At 36.3% G+C, this 17687-nt stretch overlaps 1 protein-coding gene across 1 annotated transcript; it reads right to left on the bottom strand.

The window, feature by feature from the left end:
- Positions 1 to 4727: 4727 nt before the first annotated feature.
- LOC109219570 (SKP1-like protein 1A) lies at positions 4728 to 7532 on the bottom strand. Its single transcript, XM_019384033.1, has 2 exons — positions 6932 to 7532; positions 4728 to 5100 (listed from the first exon to the last, which is right to left on the bottom strand). Exons 1-2 carry the CDS (start codon positions 7223 to 7225, stop codon positions 4927 to 4929), a joined length of 468 nt encoding a protein of 155 aa, XP_019239578.1. The 5' UTR covers positions 7226 to 7532; the 3' UTR covers positions 4728 to 4926.
- Between the last annotated feature and the right edge of the window lie 10155 nt (positions 7533 to 17687).

Genomic DNA, 17687 nt, shown 5'->3' with positions numbered 1-17687 from the left:
AAATTCGCCCACACGAATTTCGATAATTCCAGGCATTATTCGGGTCACACAGTAGAAGACCGTGGAGCTGGAGGATGATCTCGTTGACGATTTTTGTTCGTGCTCGAAGGTATTTTCGCGTTCGCGGTCACGCTTCAAGAGATAAGTATCGATTTTACGTTTGATTATACCTATGCTTTTGTGTTGTCTATTTTTCATGCAAGTGATCCTGGCTATTTGCTTCCGCTGTTTATACCTATTTCCTATCACATACACAGGTGCACCGATCTCCAGTATATTATGCTGGAACTTTCCGTGTTGCAACAAAATAGTGGCAATTTACAATGACTTTGCAAACGCTGACTATTTTTAAATGACCAGTCCGAAAACTGGCTAGCCCGTGCTATTTTTACCCTAAAAAATCAGTCCATCTGACGACACCAAAGCCCACTTCCCCGCCACTTTCCATGAGCCTGTTTTGTTAGGAGGTTAAGGATGCTTTTTTTTTTTTAATCAAAAAAATACTTATTTGAAAATAAGGTGTTTGGCCAAAATAGTTAAGTACTTTTGAGAAGCAACAGAAGAGTTTTTCTATTTTTGGAAAGAAATCATAAATTCTAACTTCTTCCAAGAAGCATAAGCAAAAAATTTATTTTTTCAAGACAAAAATATCCTTAACATAAAATTATATTTTCTAAATTATTCCTTATTAATTTAATCTTCACATTTTTATCTTTACCATCCCTTTCTGCTCTTTTTTATTCTTACCGTATTTTTATTCTACTTCTCTTATTCCTATTTGGAATAATCTCTCTACTATAACTAGATCTGTTCTTTTCATTTCCGTCATTTCTTCATCTCCTATTATTCTTTGAAATAACAGGGATAATCACCCTATTCAAGACCTTTCTTCGTAAGGTATGATTTCTTTTTTCTTTTGCAGTATACCAACATTATATGATCTCCAGTTTGTAGTTTTATTTATATTTTTGCTAGCGTGCATGCATATAATATAGTTGACTTAATGCAATACTACCTAGTTTGTTGTTTTCTCAAGAATCCATAGTGTTTTTATACATGTAACATTTTCTTTTAATTGAAAAGTATCTATTATTAAATGAGTAAAAACTAGAACAAAATGAAAGACTTGACATCCAAGGTCTCCTATGCCTACAGAATGGAGTCGGCTCCATCCTATACATGACTGTATGACTGCATATTAAGCTCTCAAAAAAATTCATTCCATGTTGGGAATGATCATTCCAAACTCCCTACTATCTAATATTGAATTAAGGTACATCAAAATGATAGTGTCTCAAAATTTGACTTTTCAAACTAATAGAATTCTTCTTGTGCTTCATCCGAAATGAGGGAAATTGCATCTTGTCCATATTGTAGTGTCCCTTGGCCCGTTTAGGCAGTTGTTGAAAGTTATTAGGAATTTTTACATTCCTGTACCAAATAGGAAACCTTTTTACCCTCTACGTTTAAGGTTTGACTTAATTACACTTAGTATACTAAATTATTATTTCTATATCATAATTAATTAAGGGTGTAATTAATGAGATATTTTTTACTCCTTAATTAAAGGGTTTCCGTTTAATTCCACTTCTCCCGTACTTTCTCTCTCCTAATTCAAGGAAGACCAGTCAAAACAGTCTTGGAAATATGACAGTTACTTAAATAAAATAAAATAATTATTGAATTAACTAATCAAGTCATGTGGTTCTCAGTTAAAGTGACAACCACCGTCATTATATAATACGTACGATTTCATATGAGCAGAAGATTTTGATCGAGGTTTATCGTTGACTTTTTAATTTGAATAATTGGAATATGAGTCAAAATGCAAAGTATAATGAAAAGGCTAGCTTGGCCACTAGGGACCATACAATTAGCATGGTGAAAATCGATTGTAGCTTGTAGCTTAATTGGTATTTTTGATATTGGTACAATTTTTCATTCAATTGTAGCTTAATTGTATTTTCGACATAATTGCACTTTTGCAGAAGATTTGTAGAAGTTTTAGTCGTTTTTGATTTAGGAAAACAGAAAACAAAGCATCTACAATCAGAACATAAATAATCTACAATTTATCTACAAAATATCTACAAACGTACAAACTTCAGCTCTAGAGCTGAAGTTTTTGTTTTATAACTGGCGAACTTCAGCTCTACAGCTGAAATTTTTGTTTTGTAGCATAATGTAATTAGACTGTTTTCTGCAGAAGATTTTGTAGAAGTTTTAGTCGTTTTGGATTTGTGAAAACAGAAAACAATGCATCTACAATCAGAATACAAATAATCTAAAATTTATCTACAAAATATCTACAAACTGGATACATTGAAGTTTAATATCCCAATTCCCATTTCAATTGTAGATAATTTATAGGTATAGTGAAAATTTTGTAGTCATCCATTTTAGGATGTCAGACATTTTGAAATCAACAATTTCTAATCATAGATTGTAGTTTATTTTGTCGTATAAATTAGTAACTTTGTAGATAATTTTGAAAACAACATTGCTTTATTCTTTCATTAAACTGATTTGTAGTTTAATTGTAGACAAATGTAGTAATTTTGTAGATAATATCGTAAAACCATAATTCTATGCAATTTCGAACTATACAAACCTGCACTTGTATTATCGTTGGTGATTGCCAATTCTATATTGGAATCTCGTACACTTATGCATAACGGATATGAACCTAAGTTTTTATTCTCCTTTTTAGTCTGCATATACACACGAACCCCCATATCATTCTAAATTTTTTCGTTTTTTTGGATTTCTAGATTGAGAGAAAAAAAGATGAAGAACAGATATATGATCGACAATTTGATTTCTGAAAACGACGAAGAACAGAATATAGCAATTTTGAATTGTTGAATCTCGAAGATTTGAATTCTACAATTTGAGTTCAATTTGTTGAAGCTGTTCGTATTTTTTTTTTTTTAATTTTTGAATTGTAGTTTAAGAGAAAAATACGCAGATGAGAAATTTCCTTTCCGTTTCAAAAATTGAATTTAATGTAGAATCAATCAATCCCAAGATTCTTTCCTGATTTTTAGCGCGTTTTTAAGGGAATATTCTGCCCTTTTAATACCTAATAATCGAATGGTACAGAAATTGTAAGAAAAATGCGGACTAGGCGGATAATTTAGATACTATGCACATATTTGGTAATAAAGTTTCATATATGGTATAGGAAGGAAAAAATCACAAGTTATTATAGCACTTGATATCTTGGTATTTTAGACCATCATTAGCCAAGTAATCAGCCACTTTATTGGCTTCCCTGAAACAGTGTTTCACAATTACTTCTTCAAACTGTTTAAGAACTGATATTATTTCCATCACAATAGTGTGTAGACTCCAAGGGACTGATGCGTCATTTTGGACCCAGTTAACCAATATAAGAGAGTCGCTTTCCACTTCTAGTTTCCTGATTCCCTTTTCAAGACACCAATCAACCCCCATCTTCAATGCTAGTGCTTCTGATGTGTTATTTGAATTAGTCCCCACATATTTAGCAAAAGCACCTACCAGCTTTCATATATGTAAGCTCCTATCAATATTATTATTTTTATATACTTATATTTTATATTGATTAAACTTTTAGTATATATTACTTTATATTTTATACTTCAAATAAATAAAAATAAAAAATTAATTTGATTCTTTTATAACAAATATTTAAAATTTCTCTTTTTTAAATATGTTTATTGTAAACAAATCCTTTACTTCGTAATTTGACACTTTTCAAACTGGCCAAACACAATTTCCTTATCAAATATTGTAAAAAGTATAAACAAACTGATCAAAACATAGACGGTTAATCTCCAAAAGTACTTTTCAAAATAAATAGTTTCAACAACTTGGCCGACCAGACTCTTAGTTGGATAGATCTAAGATGTCAATTTTTCCTTGTTTCAAAAGTAACAATTTACCATGAAGCAAAGGGTCCACAATATGAAAGAAACAAGCATTATCCCAACTCAACCAAAAACATTATCTTCATCGAGTCAAACTGTACGCCCAAGCAAAAATATTTTTCCTTCTGAGGCAGAGTTGTGGTGCAAGAGAATTTTATATAACTATCGGTGCAAGAGAAGCTTATATAACCAAGAGTCCAAGACACATTCACCAGAACAAGTATTTGTAGTCTCAAACTCACTGATAGTTACAGTAAGCAGAATGTGATTCAAGGTGAAACACAAAACATACTGTAAATAATGATGTCTAATCGCATACCTCCTAGGAAAGGAAACACGAATGTAGCACTTGTAGTGAATATAAAATCTCCTATCAATGATAGGGCAAACATGAGGAAATCGGGATTACTCTATGTTAAATGTCAAAACTGATCTTTACTCTTTTTATCCCACCAAATATGTAGAGCTCAATAGGATCTTATTAGCAGCTTCCTACTTCAAACCTCAAAAAAACCTAAACTATCCTGTCCCTGCACATTTGGCAGTGTTAAATAAAAAAAGGAATCCCAGAAAGCTAGTCAGAGCAGTACTCTTACAAAAAGAAAATGGCACCCAGTAATTGCTCAAGTCAGGAATGTAATACCCTCCCTAAATTTACAGGACATCTACTCAGCAGTTTCAAACTAACAATATCAAACTGGTCATATCACCATCACAAGTAATAAAACCTAGAATGGATAAAAAATATTAAGATCTCTAACAATAGATAAATAAAAATAAAATATAAAGACAAGTTCTTCAAAAAGACTTCAAGCATTTTTGCATCAATTTACGAGAGCTTCACATTAAATCAAGACTTCATAACAGCAAAAGGAGGTTCAAGCCACTTCATTGAATAACAAAGTCAGGGGTCCAAAAGCAAATACCGTACTCACATATTTACTAACACAACAGATTGTTCATACATCTAGTAAGATATATTCCAAATGTATCCCCGGATTATGAGATTTAAAGTTCACTCAAATGCCCAAGCATTCTCCCTCCTAACCTCCTCTTCTTCCTCTGGAGTGAAGTCATTCTTGATGTTAAAGGTCTTCCGGATCTCCTCTGGTGTCTTCCCTTTAATCATGTCAGCCACAGTTTGACATGTGAGATCAAGCAGGCTCTTGATGTTCAAGTAGTTGGCAGCCTGGGAAATAACAAAATGAACCAGTTCACAGCAAGTAAATTTCAACATCCAAAAGCTCTACTCAAAAAGAGGAACGAGACAGATATTAATGACTGTGTCCCTATAGTGTAGACAATACCTAGACAAGATGCTGACAAAAGGAAACAAAAAGGACCAAAGGATCAACTAATAACAGCATAAATCAGTAAATTAACAGAAAATAATTCAGTAGCAACAACTGACAGCTATTAAAAGGGAATAGAAGAAACATGGCCAAAACTAGGGTACATAAGGGCACTGTCATCATTTTCAACAAATTGGCGCTTGGGCAAACTGCCTATCTGACTATATGTGAGGAAGTCTAAAGGTCTCAGAGCAAATAAAAAGCCTTAGCAAACATATATATATGGAACAAGTTTAAAACAGTTCTGTGTGGTAATGATTTGTAAAGAGGGTACAAACAATAAAATATATTTGGCTGGAACAGTCTGATAAGCACTAAATCCGTACTCCCATGTCAAACAAAATTAATCTTCAACTTAGACCAAAGGTAAAACCTTTGCCCAAGGCCTTATAGGTAATCAAAGGTGAGGATGAAAAGCCATAAACTCAAAGGACAGATTTCATTTCGAGGCACAAGTAGCTTTAGAAAATCAATAAAAAACCTCCTTTTTGTAAAGAAAGGCACCCCTTCCTCCATTCTTCACCCAATATCCTGGGACCAAATTACAAAAAAGTGACTACAGAGGACTTAGGATGCAAGGATTTTCTCCACCAACAACACAGAAAATTCTAGTTTCTTTCTCCATCCCATCCAAATTCAAGCTAGACGAATACACTTCACCCTCCTCCATAATGCTATCCAATAGTGAAGGATACCTAATTTAGCCTTGATAGGAAAAAGAAAGGAACTACCAACAACTTTCTACGGGGATCCCATTGGTTAGGATAGCTTCTGCCAGTTTAGCAGGGAGTACAAATAAATTTAAGAATTCATAGAGTCCTACAATCAGTTTCTTGAGACTCAAGAGCTTCTGCATTTTTAGTAGTATCCTAATTAGCTCCAAATCAAAATGTATCTAAAAATTCACTCCAATCATTTCCCAAAATCACCAGCATCAAATTTCTTCTCTGCAACACTTCAAAGAGCAGATGATACCCAATGTCCTCCTCACACATGACTCCTAAGGAAGGTAATCCACTACTTTATTGCATGAGATACCCAATGTCCATCGCTCCCATATATTAGGGATTCTCTCAAACTAACTATTGCAAGACCCGCCTACCCTTTTAACCTAACAAGACTCAGGTGAACTGGAGGGGTTATACAATACTAAGACAATGGCCAACGCTCTGAATTAAATGAGGAAACAGAGAGGACTTCATTTAATATTGGTTGGATTATTTCTAGAGGCAGAGCAGCAAGCTGGACAAGGTGAAGTACCAAGCTAGGCAATATTGTGAAGACCCTAAGCTCCTTTATTTTTTTTAAATACTCAGGATAACGGCTCAGCCCCCCAACCTTTCTCAATAACATACCGGGTGGTTCGAACCACTGACTAGCTCCTAACCCAGACATCATCTGCTAGGCTCTTACCACTACACCAAAGCCCCATGGCCAAACCAAAGTTCCTTCATCAGACTTTACCAGTTAGGTCAGTGACCAAAGGAGCTCCATCAGAGACACCAAGATATTATCTATCCCAAGATCAATATAGCAAATAGTATCATTCAATCAAACAGTATGAAGGTACAAACAAGAACACGAATCAACGGCAAACATAAAGGCGATTCTAATAAAAATAAACATATAATAGATACAAATAAGAAAAAAGGGAAAGGAGAATCAAACCAAGATTAGATCGAAGAGGGTGGCCTGGTCAACTTTAACGAAATCAGAATCAAAGGCCTTAAGCTCATCCTCAGAAGCCTTATCCTCAGTTTTGGTAGCATCAACATGGCGCTTGCAGTACTCGATAACCTTAGCCAAGATCTTGCTGGTCACATTAGGAAGGGGGATGCTGGTGTCGGCGCAATCATCTTCAATCATATGCTTTATCGTCTGAGATTCCAAAGCCACCGCTTCCTCCACCTCGAAAGTCTCGCCGTCCGAGCTCTTCAACACGATCATCTTTGAGGATGACATCGTAGTAACCCTAACCCTAGAATTGAGATTTTTTGAGAGAGAGAGAGAGAGAGAGAGTGGATGCTGAAAGAATGAGAGCGTTATGTGTGGAGAGGACTTTATAGAAGGTTCGGGATGTTGGTAATTTTCGATTTACCGCGAGGTTACTCATATTTACCTTCACCGCTTCACCGAGTCATTTTCCTATGTGCTACACAGCCCACCCCACCCAAAAAAAGATTTCCTTACTTTTCTCTAAAGAAACTATTATTTCGTTCCAAAAGGAAAACAAAATTTGAAATAGTGACTCAATATATCTATTTTCCGTATTAATTCGTAGACCTATTCGCTAATTAGAACTGATCAAGTTGCACAAATCGTGTGAATTCATTTATTCCTACAGTAGGTATTATTAAGAACAATATAAAAATCATATGAATTACATTTTTTTATTGTTAAAAAAAGATGGCCGACATATCGTACTAGCAAGTCTTTTTGATACTTTAAATGGTGATAGCATTACATAAAATGAGATAAGAAATGTCAAACTGCATTCGGGCTTCTTTATCCATATCCATAGTTAAAAGTAAAGTCGATTAATGAAAGAGTGATTTTTATCTGATACGTAAATATAGTTGCGCAAGTTAAAGCATTAAATATTCTAATGAAAATTATTGCAGAAGAGTCGAAGCCGTAACTTAAATATGAAGATAATAATGCCAAAGGATATTTGCTAGAGCTAGAGATTTTTTCTGTAAAAGGTTTTGTAATTTCTCTAAGAACAGTAATGGTGGGTTCATTTGCCATTTTGCTTCTTTTTACTTATGAGCTAGAATACAAAACCGAAAATGATGATTCGACGGCCCATCCAACATACTACTAAAGAAGACTAATAAGGAGGATGATTGATAGATATTTGTATGTTCTGATTGTTTAACCAGAAAACTGAATATTTGGTTAAAGCTAGAATTCAATAGACAAATCGGGTTACTGATAATCAAGAAATAAGAGATTTTGTGAACAACAATAAAGCAATGAATAAGTGTATATTTCAGTATAATCGGAATGATATTTCGTGTCCTACAAATGTTGTGACTTTCTCCTTTTATAGTCAATTCTAAGAGAAAGTGTAATATCTTTGTCTTAATGAGGCAATTACGAGCAGTAAATGACATTAAAAGAAACGTTATTCAATCATTCTTATTAAATACAAATTCTCTAACGTATTTGGCATTTAATGTTGAATTTGGACTCTTTTACGCTATCAGATTCATATCTTCAATTCCTTCTGATCTTCGAGCTTTAAATGGCTCGAACAGGTACGAGTCTCGTTTCATCTGGATAGTAGCTCGTATCTTCTCTCCCGCATCTATTGTTGCTCGTGTCTTCTAACTGTTTGTCATGCTTTGACTATTTGACCGGTCCACGTGTCATGACATGTCATCTTCAATATTTAAATTCAGTTTTTTCCCAATACAGATAGTCCCCCCACTTTCCATTTATTTATCAATTAAATATTTGGGAAGTGGATCTTCATTAAAAAGGGAATTTTTGCCATAATTAATGCTATGACAGTACTAACGCTTCAGTTGTCTTTTCTATTTAATGTATCGCACACGTGTCTCCTTCTCATTAGTTCTGTAATTCTGCAGCCTTTTTTCAAAGCTTCTTCAACTCCACTATTCACGAAGTGATAGTTGCCTTTATTATAGGCTTTCCATCATTACACTTCTTAATCTTTGACGGTTGCTTTTATATAAACTTAATCCTCCTTCCACAAATTTTTACCTAATATTTCACTATTTTCTTCTATTCACTTCTTCCTCTGTTCAAGCCTTTCTACCATGTCATCTTCAAATCCCAACCCTAGAAGAGTCCCAATTCTTGACAGTTTCCCCAATGCCCCTGTGAGACATAGAAGGGGTAGAGGGGGTAGACTTCGTGGCCTTGGATCCATTCGTGGTGGTACCTCTGGTTCCATCACTCCTTCTTCTAGCTCTGGTATTACTTCTAGAGGTTCTTTCATTAATAGATCTTCCTCTAAAGGCAAAGAATCTTCTGAGTCGATGCAAGAACCTTTGGTCGAAGAAATAGTGCCAACTGATTTATCTTTCGAGCATGATAAAGAATCCCTTCGTGACCAAGTAATTAAATTAGAGAGAGCTGACACTTATCCTTCTTTAATTACTGAACCCTTAATTTCCACTGTTCGAAAAGATTGTCGTTGGAGAGATGACTTTCATATAGTTATTCCTAACCCAAACCAGAGAATATCTTCTTATAGGATTGGTTTTTCCTCTGTTTATACTTATCCCTTTACTTTGGGATTTATTCCTGCTATCGACTCAATCATACTCGATTTTTGTCGTTTTTTCAAAATTTGTTTGCCTCAAATTGGCCTTCTCGTATGGAGAGCAGTAGCTTGTTTAAGGTATGTATCGGTAAAGGCTGATGTCGATTTTACCTTCTCTCATCTGATTCATCTTTACCACCCCAAGCTGTTTCGCAATGGTGTTTTTACCCTAACCGCAAGAAGTAAAAGGGTTTTGGTAAGCCCTGAAGATGATAAAGATCGAGGCTGGTACACCCGTTATGTTGCGGTACCCACGGTTGATTTGGTGGGTGAATCAAATATTCCTTTCCCTGAGAAATGGAACCTTGCACGTAAGTATTTCTTTCTTGCCGTGTTTTTTTTTATTTCAACTCCTTTTCTAATTTCATTCTTTTTTGCTTTTTTTTTGTAGCAACCATGGGAGATGTGGAATCCGTTCCTAATTTTCGTGGTTGGGTAGATGCTATTTTGAAGGCCGTGCCTATGGAGGCACGAACCTGGAAATCTATTTCTAACAAACATGGTTGGAAAGTAAAAACTCACGGTATGCGTCTCTTATTGTTTCCCGTATGTTAAATTCTTTCCCCTCTTCTAACTTTTTATCCTTCTTTCTGTCAGGATTTGCTATTCGAGGAATGTCAGCTGAAGTAGCTATTGCCCTTCGAGCTTCTTTTGGTACTCCTCTTTCTTTAGAGAGAGCACAAGCTACGCTGTCAAAGAGGAAATTTGTTGAAGAGGATTCCGAGGACGATGAAGATGAAGACACCTCTTTGGCAGTTAGACCTAGAGTCAGGAGACGTATCATTTCTGAAGATGAAGCTGAAATTTCTCCTACCCGTGCCTCCTCTCCGGTTAATATTGTTTCCGATGATGAAACCATCCCCAGGGACACCATTGAATCCACTCAACGTCTCTTCACTGAGGGTTTCAAAAGTGGTGATCTAGGTCCGGTTTTAGATGAGGTTCCTCTTTCCTCTTCCATTCCTATTCCTTCTTTAGTTTCAAGTACATCTTTGCCCATTTTATCTGTTCCTGCTTCTTTGCCAATTTCTGCTCCCTTACCTGCTTCGACTCCCTCGACTCCTGTTATTTTCAACTCTTCTACCGTTCCTCCTTCTATAGCTCCCCCTTCCTCTATTCAGCATGCAGAGGAGGGTTCTAGTAGCAGAAGTTTAGCTATGAGCAGTGTAACACTTGAGGTTCCTGCTACTAACAGTCTTTTAAGGAAGTCTGGTGGAGCAGATGTTTGGCTTAAGCCTTTAATTGGAGATATTGAGAAGAAAAAGATGGACAGTCACAGTTGCTTAACTTTGATGAATGACATAGTTCNTATTATGAGAAAGGACTGATTACCATAGAGTTTTGTGCTAACTGATAAACAAATTGACTGACATACTTACTAAAGCACTGATTAGAAAAAACTTTGAAAGGAACAGGTTGGAATTAGGGATGATTAAAATCACTTAATAGGACCAGCTCCGAATGCACAATGAAAAAAAATTGAAAAATGAAAAAAAAAATTGGCTAGGAAATCTGAATTTGTGTAGATATCTAGATTAATTTTTTACTCAGCTTCATACTATAATTAGTATACTCCTGTGACATGTGTTAATATGACTCACTGATCTCTCACAAAATTTTCTCTATTATGGTAAATTGAGGCATGGTCAAGAGAATTCTAAATGAAGAACCTGGTTCATCAGTGTTGGTTCATCTGAATCCTAAGGTATGTTTTTAATACTCTGCACAAATTAGAAATATAAATATTTAAATCATGAGTAGAAGTCCTACAATTGTTTAAACTCCTTAGAAAATTCTATCTGTTGGTTTTGAACCAGTTCCGTCCGCATTAGAACTCTAAACCACAAAATTTGCCTAAAATTGAGGGAAGCCTAACCATTCATTCAAACCTAAAATTTCAGGTTGATTAGACCTCTAATTGACCACTGCTAAAGCTGCCGTTATACATTAAATGTGTATTTCTCTTTAAATATGCACCATTACCTCCTGCCATCTTCATAATACTAAACTGTCAAAAACTCTTCTTCACTTTCAATTGCTTTCCTCTCCAAAGCTCTAACTCACAAATTCTCTCAAGAAATCAGCGATAATGACCAACCCACAAGACAACCCTGGAACTCCTCCACAGCCCATTCCCTCTGATTCAACTACCCATCATCCACCTAGCACAACTCCCAAACCCAGGCTGAGAAAGGTAAAAATGCATGCTCGAAAAACAGTAGCTTCTGGGGCTCTTTCAAAGAAATTGAATGAGAAATTAAAGGCAAGCCAGGTCCAAGACTCTGAGTCTAACTCTAATTCTGAAGCATACAAGTCTGCTAGTGAGGGGGAAGGAGCTGGGTCATCTGACTCTAAGAAGGCTCAAGAATCCCATTCTAAGGTAAGTTCTTCTTTGACTGAGAATTTAGAAACTAGGCTTATTCTAGTTGGGCCTATCAGGGATGTGGAATTACCTGAGGTAAGAAGGAGTGGAGGTAAAAAGAAATCTGAAAAAGAAAAAGAGAGAGAGGGTGACTGTAGTGAAGAGATGGGAAAAGGGAAAGGAGTGGTTGATCATTCACCCACTGCTGATTTGTCTGTACCTGCTATTTGTGGGGTGGTACAAGAAAATATTGAAAAAAGTGGCAAGAAGTCAGGGGGAAGTGGTTCTGGTGAAGCTGCTGAAGGGTTAGTTAATCTAAGTTCACAGGGAGATGAACCTGGTTCATCGGTTGAAGAGACCCTAGCAGACCTGTTGAAAAAGGTAGGTGCCAGCTACGATCCAAAGAAATGGAGATCATCCATACCAAAAGCCCCCAGTGCTCCTAAACCTTCTAAGAAAAGAAAGGCTTCCTTCCCAACACCTACTGAAACCCTTTTGCCACAGGGAAGAGCCACAAGAAGTAGGGTGTAATAGAGTGATGTTGATCTAAAAAAGGCCTTAGCTGAAAGTAAAAAGAAAAGGATGAATAAAGGAAAAGGAAAGGTTGCAGAGTCCTCAGAAGCTGTTGAAGTTGAGGAGATGGAACTGGTCCATCAGGAGGAAATTACACCAGTGGAGGTTTAGACCCCCAAGCCCAAAAAGCCCAAGAATTCTTCCAAGAAGTCTTCCTCTGCATCTGAGGCTACTGAACCTTCATTAGCCAAGAGGACAAGGTCTACAGTGAAAAGTAAACAAGTTCGGATCTGTAAAGATGAGGAATGGAGTGGTGAAGAAGAAAACGAGTCTGATGGTGAACAAGACAAGCTTGCCAAGTTTGGAAAAAGGAAAATTTTAAAGGGTAGATTGCTGAAAGATTTGGTGGAATGAGGAATGGTTTGTTTGGTTGACACCTTAGCTGCTCAGGGCTGGAAGGACATGGTCCTTCAAATGGATGGGAGATTGGCCAGAAGTGAAATTATTGAATTCATGGAAAATGCTGAAGTCAAAGAGGGCAGGGTTACTAGCAAAGTGAAAGGAGTTCAAGTGACATTTGATGCAGAGAAACTGGGAGAAATTCTAGACATCCCTGCTGAGGGATATGATGATTACACCAGACAGAGATGGCCAAGTCTGGATTCTCTTCCTTCTGCCCTTGAAATTACAAGGAGATTCTGTGATGTTGAAGAAGTGAATGAAGCCAAGTTTGTGCACAAAAGTGAAATGAAGCCACAACACAAAGTCTTTTTTGAGTTTGTCAACAAGTGCCTATTGCCTAGGCAGGAGAGAAGGCATATTGCAAATTATATGGACTTAGTTCTGATGGAGTGCCTTAAATGTGAAGGCAAATTAACTGGCCTGCATTCATCATCAATCTACTAGACAGGGTTATCAATGGTTCTAAGGCTCATGCTACCCCCTACGGCTTTATTCTGACTACAGTTCTAGACAGGTGCAATGTGCCTATGAAGAAATGGGAAATGGCCTCAAGCAAGGATTACTTTGGCATTAACACTCTGCTTGTTTGTGACTACTTAGTCGATGCCATCCCAAATGAACCTAGTTCGTCCAAAAAGACTCCTATCAACAGTAAAGTCAGGGCTCTTATTCAGGAAAGTGAAGCCAAGGATGCTGAGATAGCTAGGCTAAAGGCTCGTGTGGCAGAGGTGGAATCTGAGAGGGATGCTCTCAGGACTGATCTTGCTAAGGAAAAGGAGAAGAACGATAGTATTCTTCAGAATATGCTAAATCTTCTCCAAGCCCAAAACCAACCCTCTAGCTCCCCCAAGCCTTAGGAAATCTAGCCTTTATCTCGTGAACCTGTCTAGTACCTTCAGTGACTTGGATTAGGGATTTTTCTTTCTTTTTGCTCATGCTTTGAATATTTTTGTTTTCTAGTTGTGGATTGAGGTAGCAACATATCTTCTATCAATGATATCTACTATCTTTTGCTCTTAATTAATGTTAATCTTCCTTGGTAGTTTAAATATGTTTGCTTGATTACTGATGATTAATCCATGATTGCACTTGCAGTTGCCCCAGTGACCATGCATACTTATTAAAATCTGGGACTCACACTTTGTATGCAACTTTTCGATGATGCCAAAAAGGGGAAGAGATTGTGCTTTATATATTCTGAATAAGTGATATTTATAACCTAATTAACTTGGTCCATGATGATAAGGAATTTTCTATTGGTGGTTAAGCTGAGTTCTTACAGGATCCAAGTAAGTAAAAACACAGAGTTTGTCATCATCAAAAAGGGGGAATTTGTTGGCCCAAGAATAGGTGAAGTTTTGAAGACTAACGAAAGAACTCAGATATGGACCAGGTCCATCTTGTGAAACACAGCCAGGATCGACCCAAACATGTGAGATGCACGTGAAGGAGATAAATCTAACTTATCAGAAGTAATATCTCCTGATCTGATCGAAAAGGTTGCATACTGGATAAGGAGAAAAAGACTCCTTACATGAAGAGAATATAGTTTAAGAAGAGGATAGTGTTAGAGTATGAGATCAACTAGAACTCTTCTATGATAGAAGAGTAGAATCTATATCCTAGTTAATCTCTAACTACTAACCCATTAAATATCAGTGTTGTTCTCTTTTACAGGTGTTGCACATAAGCAGAAGTTAAACCTAAATTGAGAGCAAAAGAGCAAGGCGATTTTGCAAGCAATTTATGTGTGATTCAAGCGTGCAATCCTAAAGCTACTTGAACCAGATAGAAGAACCAGTTCCTATTGTCTATCTTTTATTCTAGTTCAATTGTAGTAGGTGATTTTACAGTATACCTTTCAGCTTTTATAGAAGCAATTGTATTAGGCATTTAGAGTGTTCAAGTTAGAGTTAACTTGAAGTTGTCGCAGCAGTTGAGGCTGTGTGCCACAACGGGATTAGAGTTAATCCTTAGGTTTACAAAGAGTTTTGTAAATACTGTTTTGACTCAGTGATTTTAGTGGAAGTTTGGGAAAATCCTACTGAGTAGTAGGTCGTGGTTTTTTCACCTTTTGAGCCATGTGTTTTTCACGTAAAAATCTCTATGTTTTTATTTTTTTTACTTCTTATTCCGAAACAGTAGTAGTTGGAACACATGAAGAACTAGGTCCTTCTATAGTTTAGTTAAACGAAAAATTGGGTACCACACAAATCACACCCTCCCCCCCCCCTCTTATGTGGTATTGAAGTATAAAATATCATGTTGGACTCAGTGGTGCAAAGCCAGCCACAACACCACTTGAAGACAATATTAGACTAACCACTATTGAATTTGACAAATTAACAGGTGACAGTAGTGATCCTTTGCTAGAAGACATGCAGTTATCAAAAATTGGTTGGGAAACTGATTTATCTTACCACCACACGCCCAGATATTTGCTTTACAGTTCAAGTACTCAGTCAGTTCATGCAGCAGCCAAAGAGGTCACACTGGGAAGCGAAATTGAGAATGGTAAGGTACATCAAAGGTTGCCCTGGTTTAGGGTTTTTTCTAAGCCAGACCCCAGCTACTCACTTAACAGCCTATTGCGACTCTGACTGGGCAGCTTGACCTAATACCAGGCGCTCAGTCACAGGATATGTCATTAAACTAGGTGATTCCCTTATCTCATTGAAGTCAAAGAAACAACACACAGTTAGTCGAAGCTCTGCAGAAGCTGAATATCACAACATGACAGCTTGTGTGGCAGAAATTGTATGGTTAGTTGGTTTGTTACAAGATTTGGGTGTGCCTATCTCCAGACCAATCCAACTTCATTGTGGCAGCAAAATAGCCATCCAAATTGCAGCAAATCCCATATTTCATGAGCGCACCAAGTATATAGACATTGAATGTCATTATTCTGAGAAAAGGTGAAGGAAGGCCTCACTCAAACCAAGTATCTTGCTACACAGTCTCAGATTGCTGACCTCTTAACTAATGGTCTGGGAGTCAACCAGCATCACCTCTTTTTGTCCAAGCTAGGAGTGCTCGATGTATTTTACCCTCCAACTTGAGGGGGGGTAATGGAAGATGCAGAGTATGAGGAGGAGTGCAAGCTGAGCAGTGATAGTTAATCTTAGCTGTTAGTGAGCTGTCACGAAGTTAGTTGCAAAGTCGGTTAGTTAGAGCACGTGATGTGCACGTGTGAGATGTGAGCTAACATAACTGACTAGTATATAATTGTGTATCAGCTCTTATTTTTGCTATGGTGAGATATAGAACACTGTCAATTTCCTCTCTTCTTCTTCTTCCTCTCTCCCTAAGAAATTAGGTCTAATTCTCCTCTGCATCGTTCAATTCGACAAAATATGAAGAAACTAATTGGTAGAACCAAAGTATTTAAGGAATAATCTTAAAATATTGAATCTGTCCGGCGGCTTATACATTGCTTCAAATGGAGTCATCTAACGCCGCTTCACCGAATTTTTTTAATATATTTATGTAACCCTTAAAAATATAATGCAAAGTATACATCAATTTTGATTGAAGTAAAATCTTAAAATTCTATAATACAAAATTAGTTTATAAGTAAGTTATGATAATTTATCGAAGATGCTTGTAAAATCGTGTGTAAGTCACTAGAATCGTTAATACGTGAATGATTAGGTGGTCTAGCGCTAGGAATGACTTTTTATATGTACCATGATTGCAAGGACACTGAAATAATCAATTGTGTACAATCAAAAGGAAATTAAAAGGATTTGATATCGTCAGTTAACACCAAGTGGGAGCATTGTACCATCCATAAAAGACGTGCCTAAATGATGCGTATTCATGGTTTCATTTGGTAAGAATATTATAGGACACTGTCTATGGAACAATATAAAGAACACCAAGAAAAGAGAAAAAGAGAAACTCAATCAGGGGTGGTGTCCCTGAATAAGTTATGGGTTAGGCAGATCCCAACTCATACTATGTTTTTGTGTCTAAAAATTTATTTAATAGTATAAATAAATAATTTATTCAAACCAAATAAGCAAAAAAAAAAAAAAAATTGTAGTTCAGAATTCATGAACTAAAAATTCAGGCTCCGCCTCAGAATTCGGTGACTATCGAGAAGTTGATGATAGCTCAGAGATTCTATATACTCTGTGTAAGGTGAGGGAGAAAATTGAAATGAAAAAACTGAGTTTTTCAGGTAGGTTTTTTGGGATATTATCAGCAGATAGCAGACGATACCATGTGGTTACACAGGCAGAAAGAGAGTACTCTCTTTATCTTCTACGATGATGTCTCTGTTCCCTTCTTGCTTTCCCAAGAATCCTGTCCTCTCGTCGCTGTTCTATAAATTAGCAGAATTATTTATATTTAGGAATAATAACAATTTGGCCATTTGACCTTCAATTGATTAAAATTTATATTTGTGGTCCCTCTATACAAAAAATATGTTATATCGGACTAGTTTCAGAACTGTATTACCTTTATATATGGAGCATCAGTTCAAATTTAAATAACACATGTTTAAGTAAATGATGTAATGGTTATTATTTGTTAATTTGCAAAGATTCAATTGTAGAGTTATCAAAAGTATACATTTTGATAAATTGAATTTATTTCGCCAAACTGAAACAATGTTACTTCAGGTGTCATTATTCCTATTTCCAGCTATAGCTCTATATTGTTACCCAATTTGGAAAGCGACATTCATTCATGAGTGGTTATACAACTTATGAACTAATTCTTCTACTAGAAAAGTGACCTAACTCTTTTTACTCTCGCGCACGTTAGGTGCTAACTAACCTGCGCCT

This window comes from Nicotiana attenuata, unplaced genomic scaffold, assembly GCF_001879085.1.
Source record: "Nicotiana attenuata strain UT unplaced genomic scaffold, NIATTr2, whole genome shotgun sequence".
NCBI lineage: Eukaryota > Viridiplantae > Streptophyta > Magnoliopsida > Solanales > Solanaceae > Nicotiana > Nicotiana attenuata.
The sequence above is the reverse complement of the archived record's forward strand: the minus strand, read 5'-3'. Positions and strand labels throughout refer to the sequence as shown.

Bases quoted from the DNA above. Each gene is read 5' to 3' on its own strand.
- LOC109219570 (XM_019384033.1), bottom strand. From the start codon at position 7,225: ATGTCATCCTCAAAGATGATCGTGTTGAAGAGCTCGGACGGCGAGACT. The intron at 5,101-6,931 runs GTTTGATTCTCC...GTTATTTCCCAG, and splicing joins CCCTCTTCGATCTAATCTTG to GCTGCCAACTACTTGAACAT.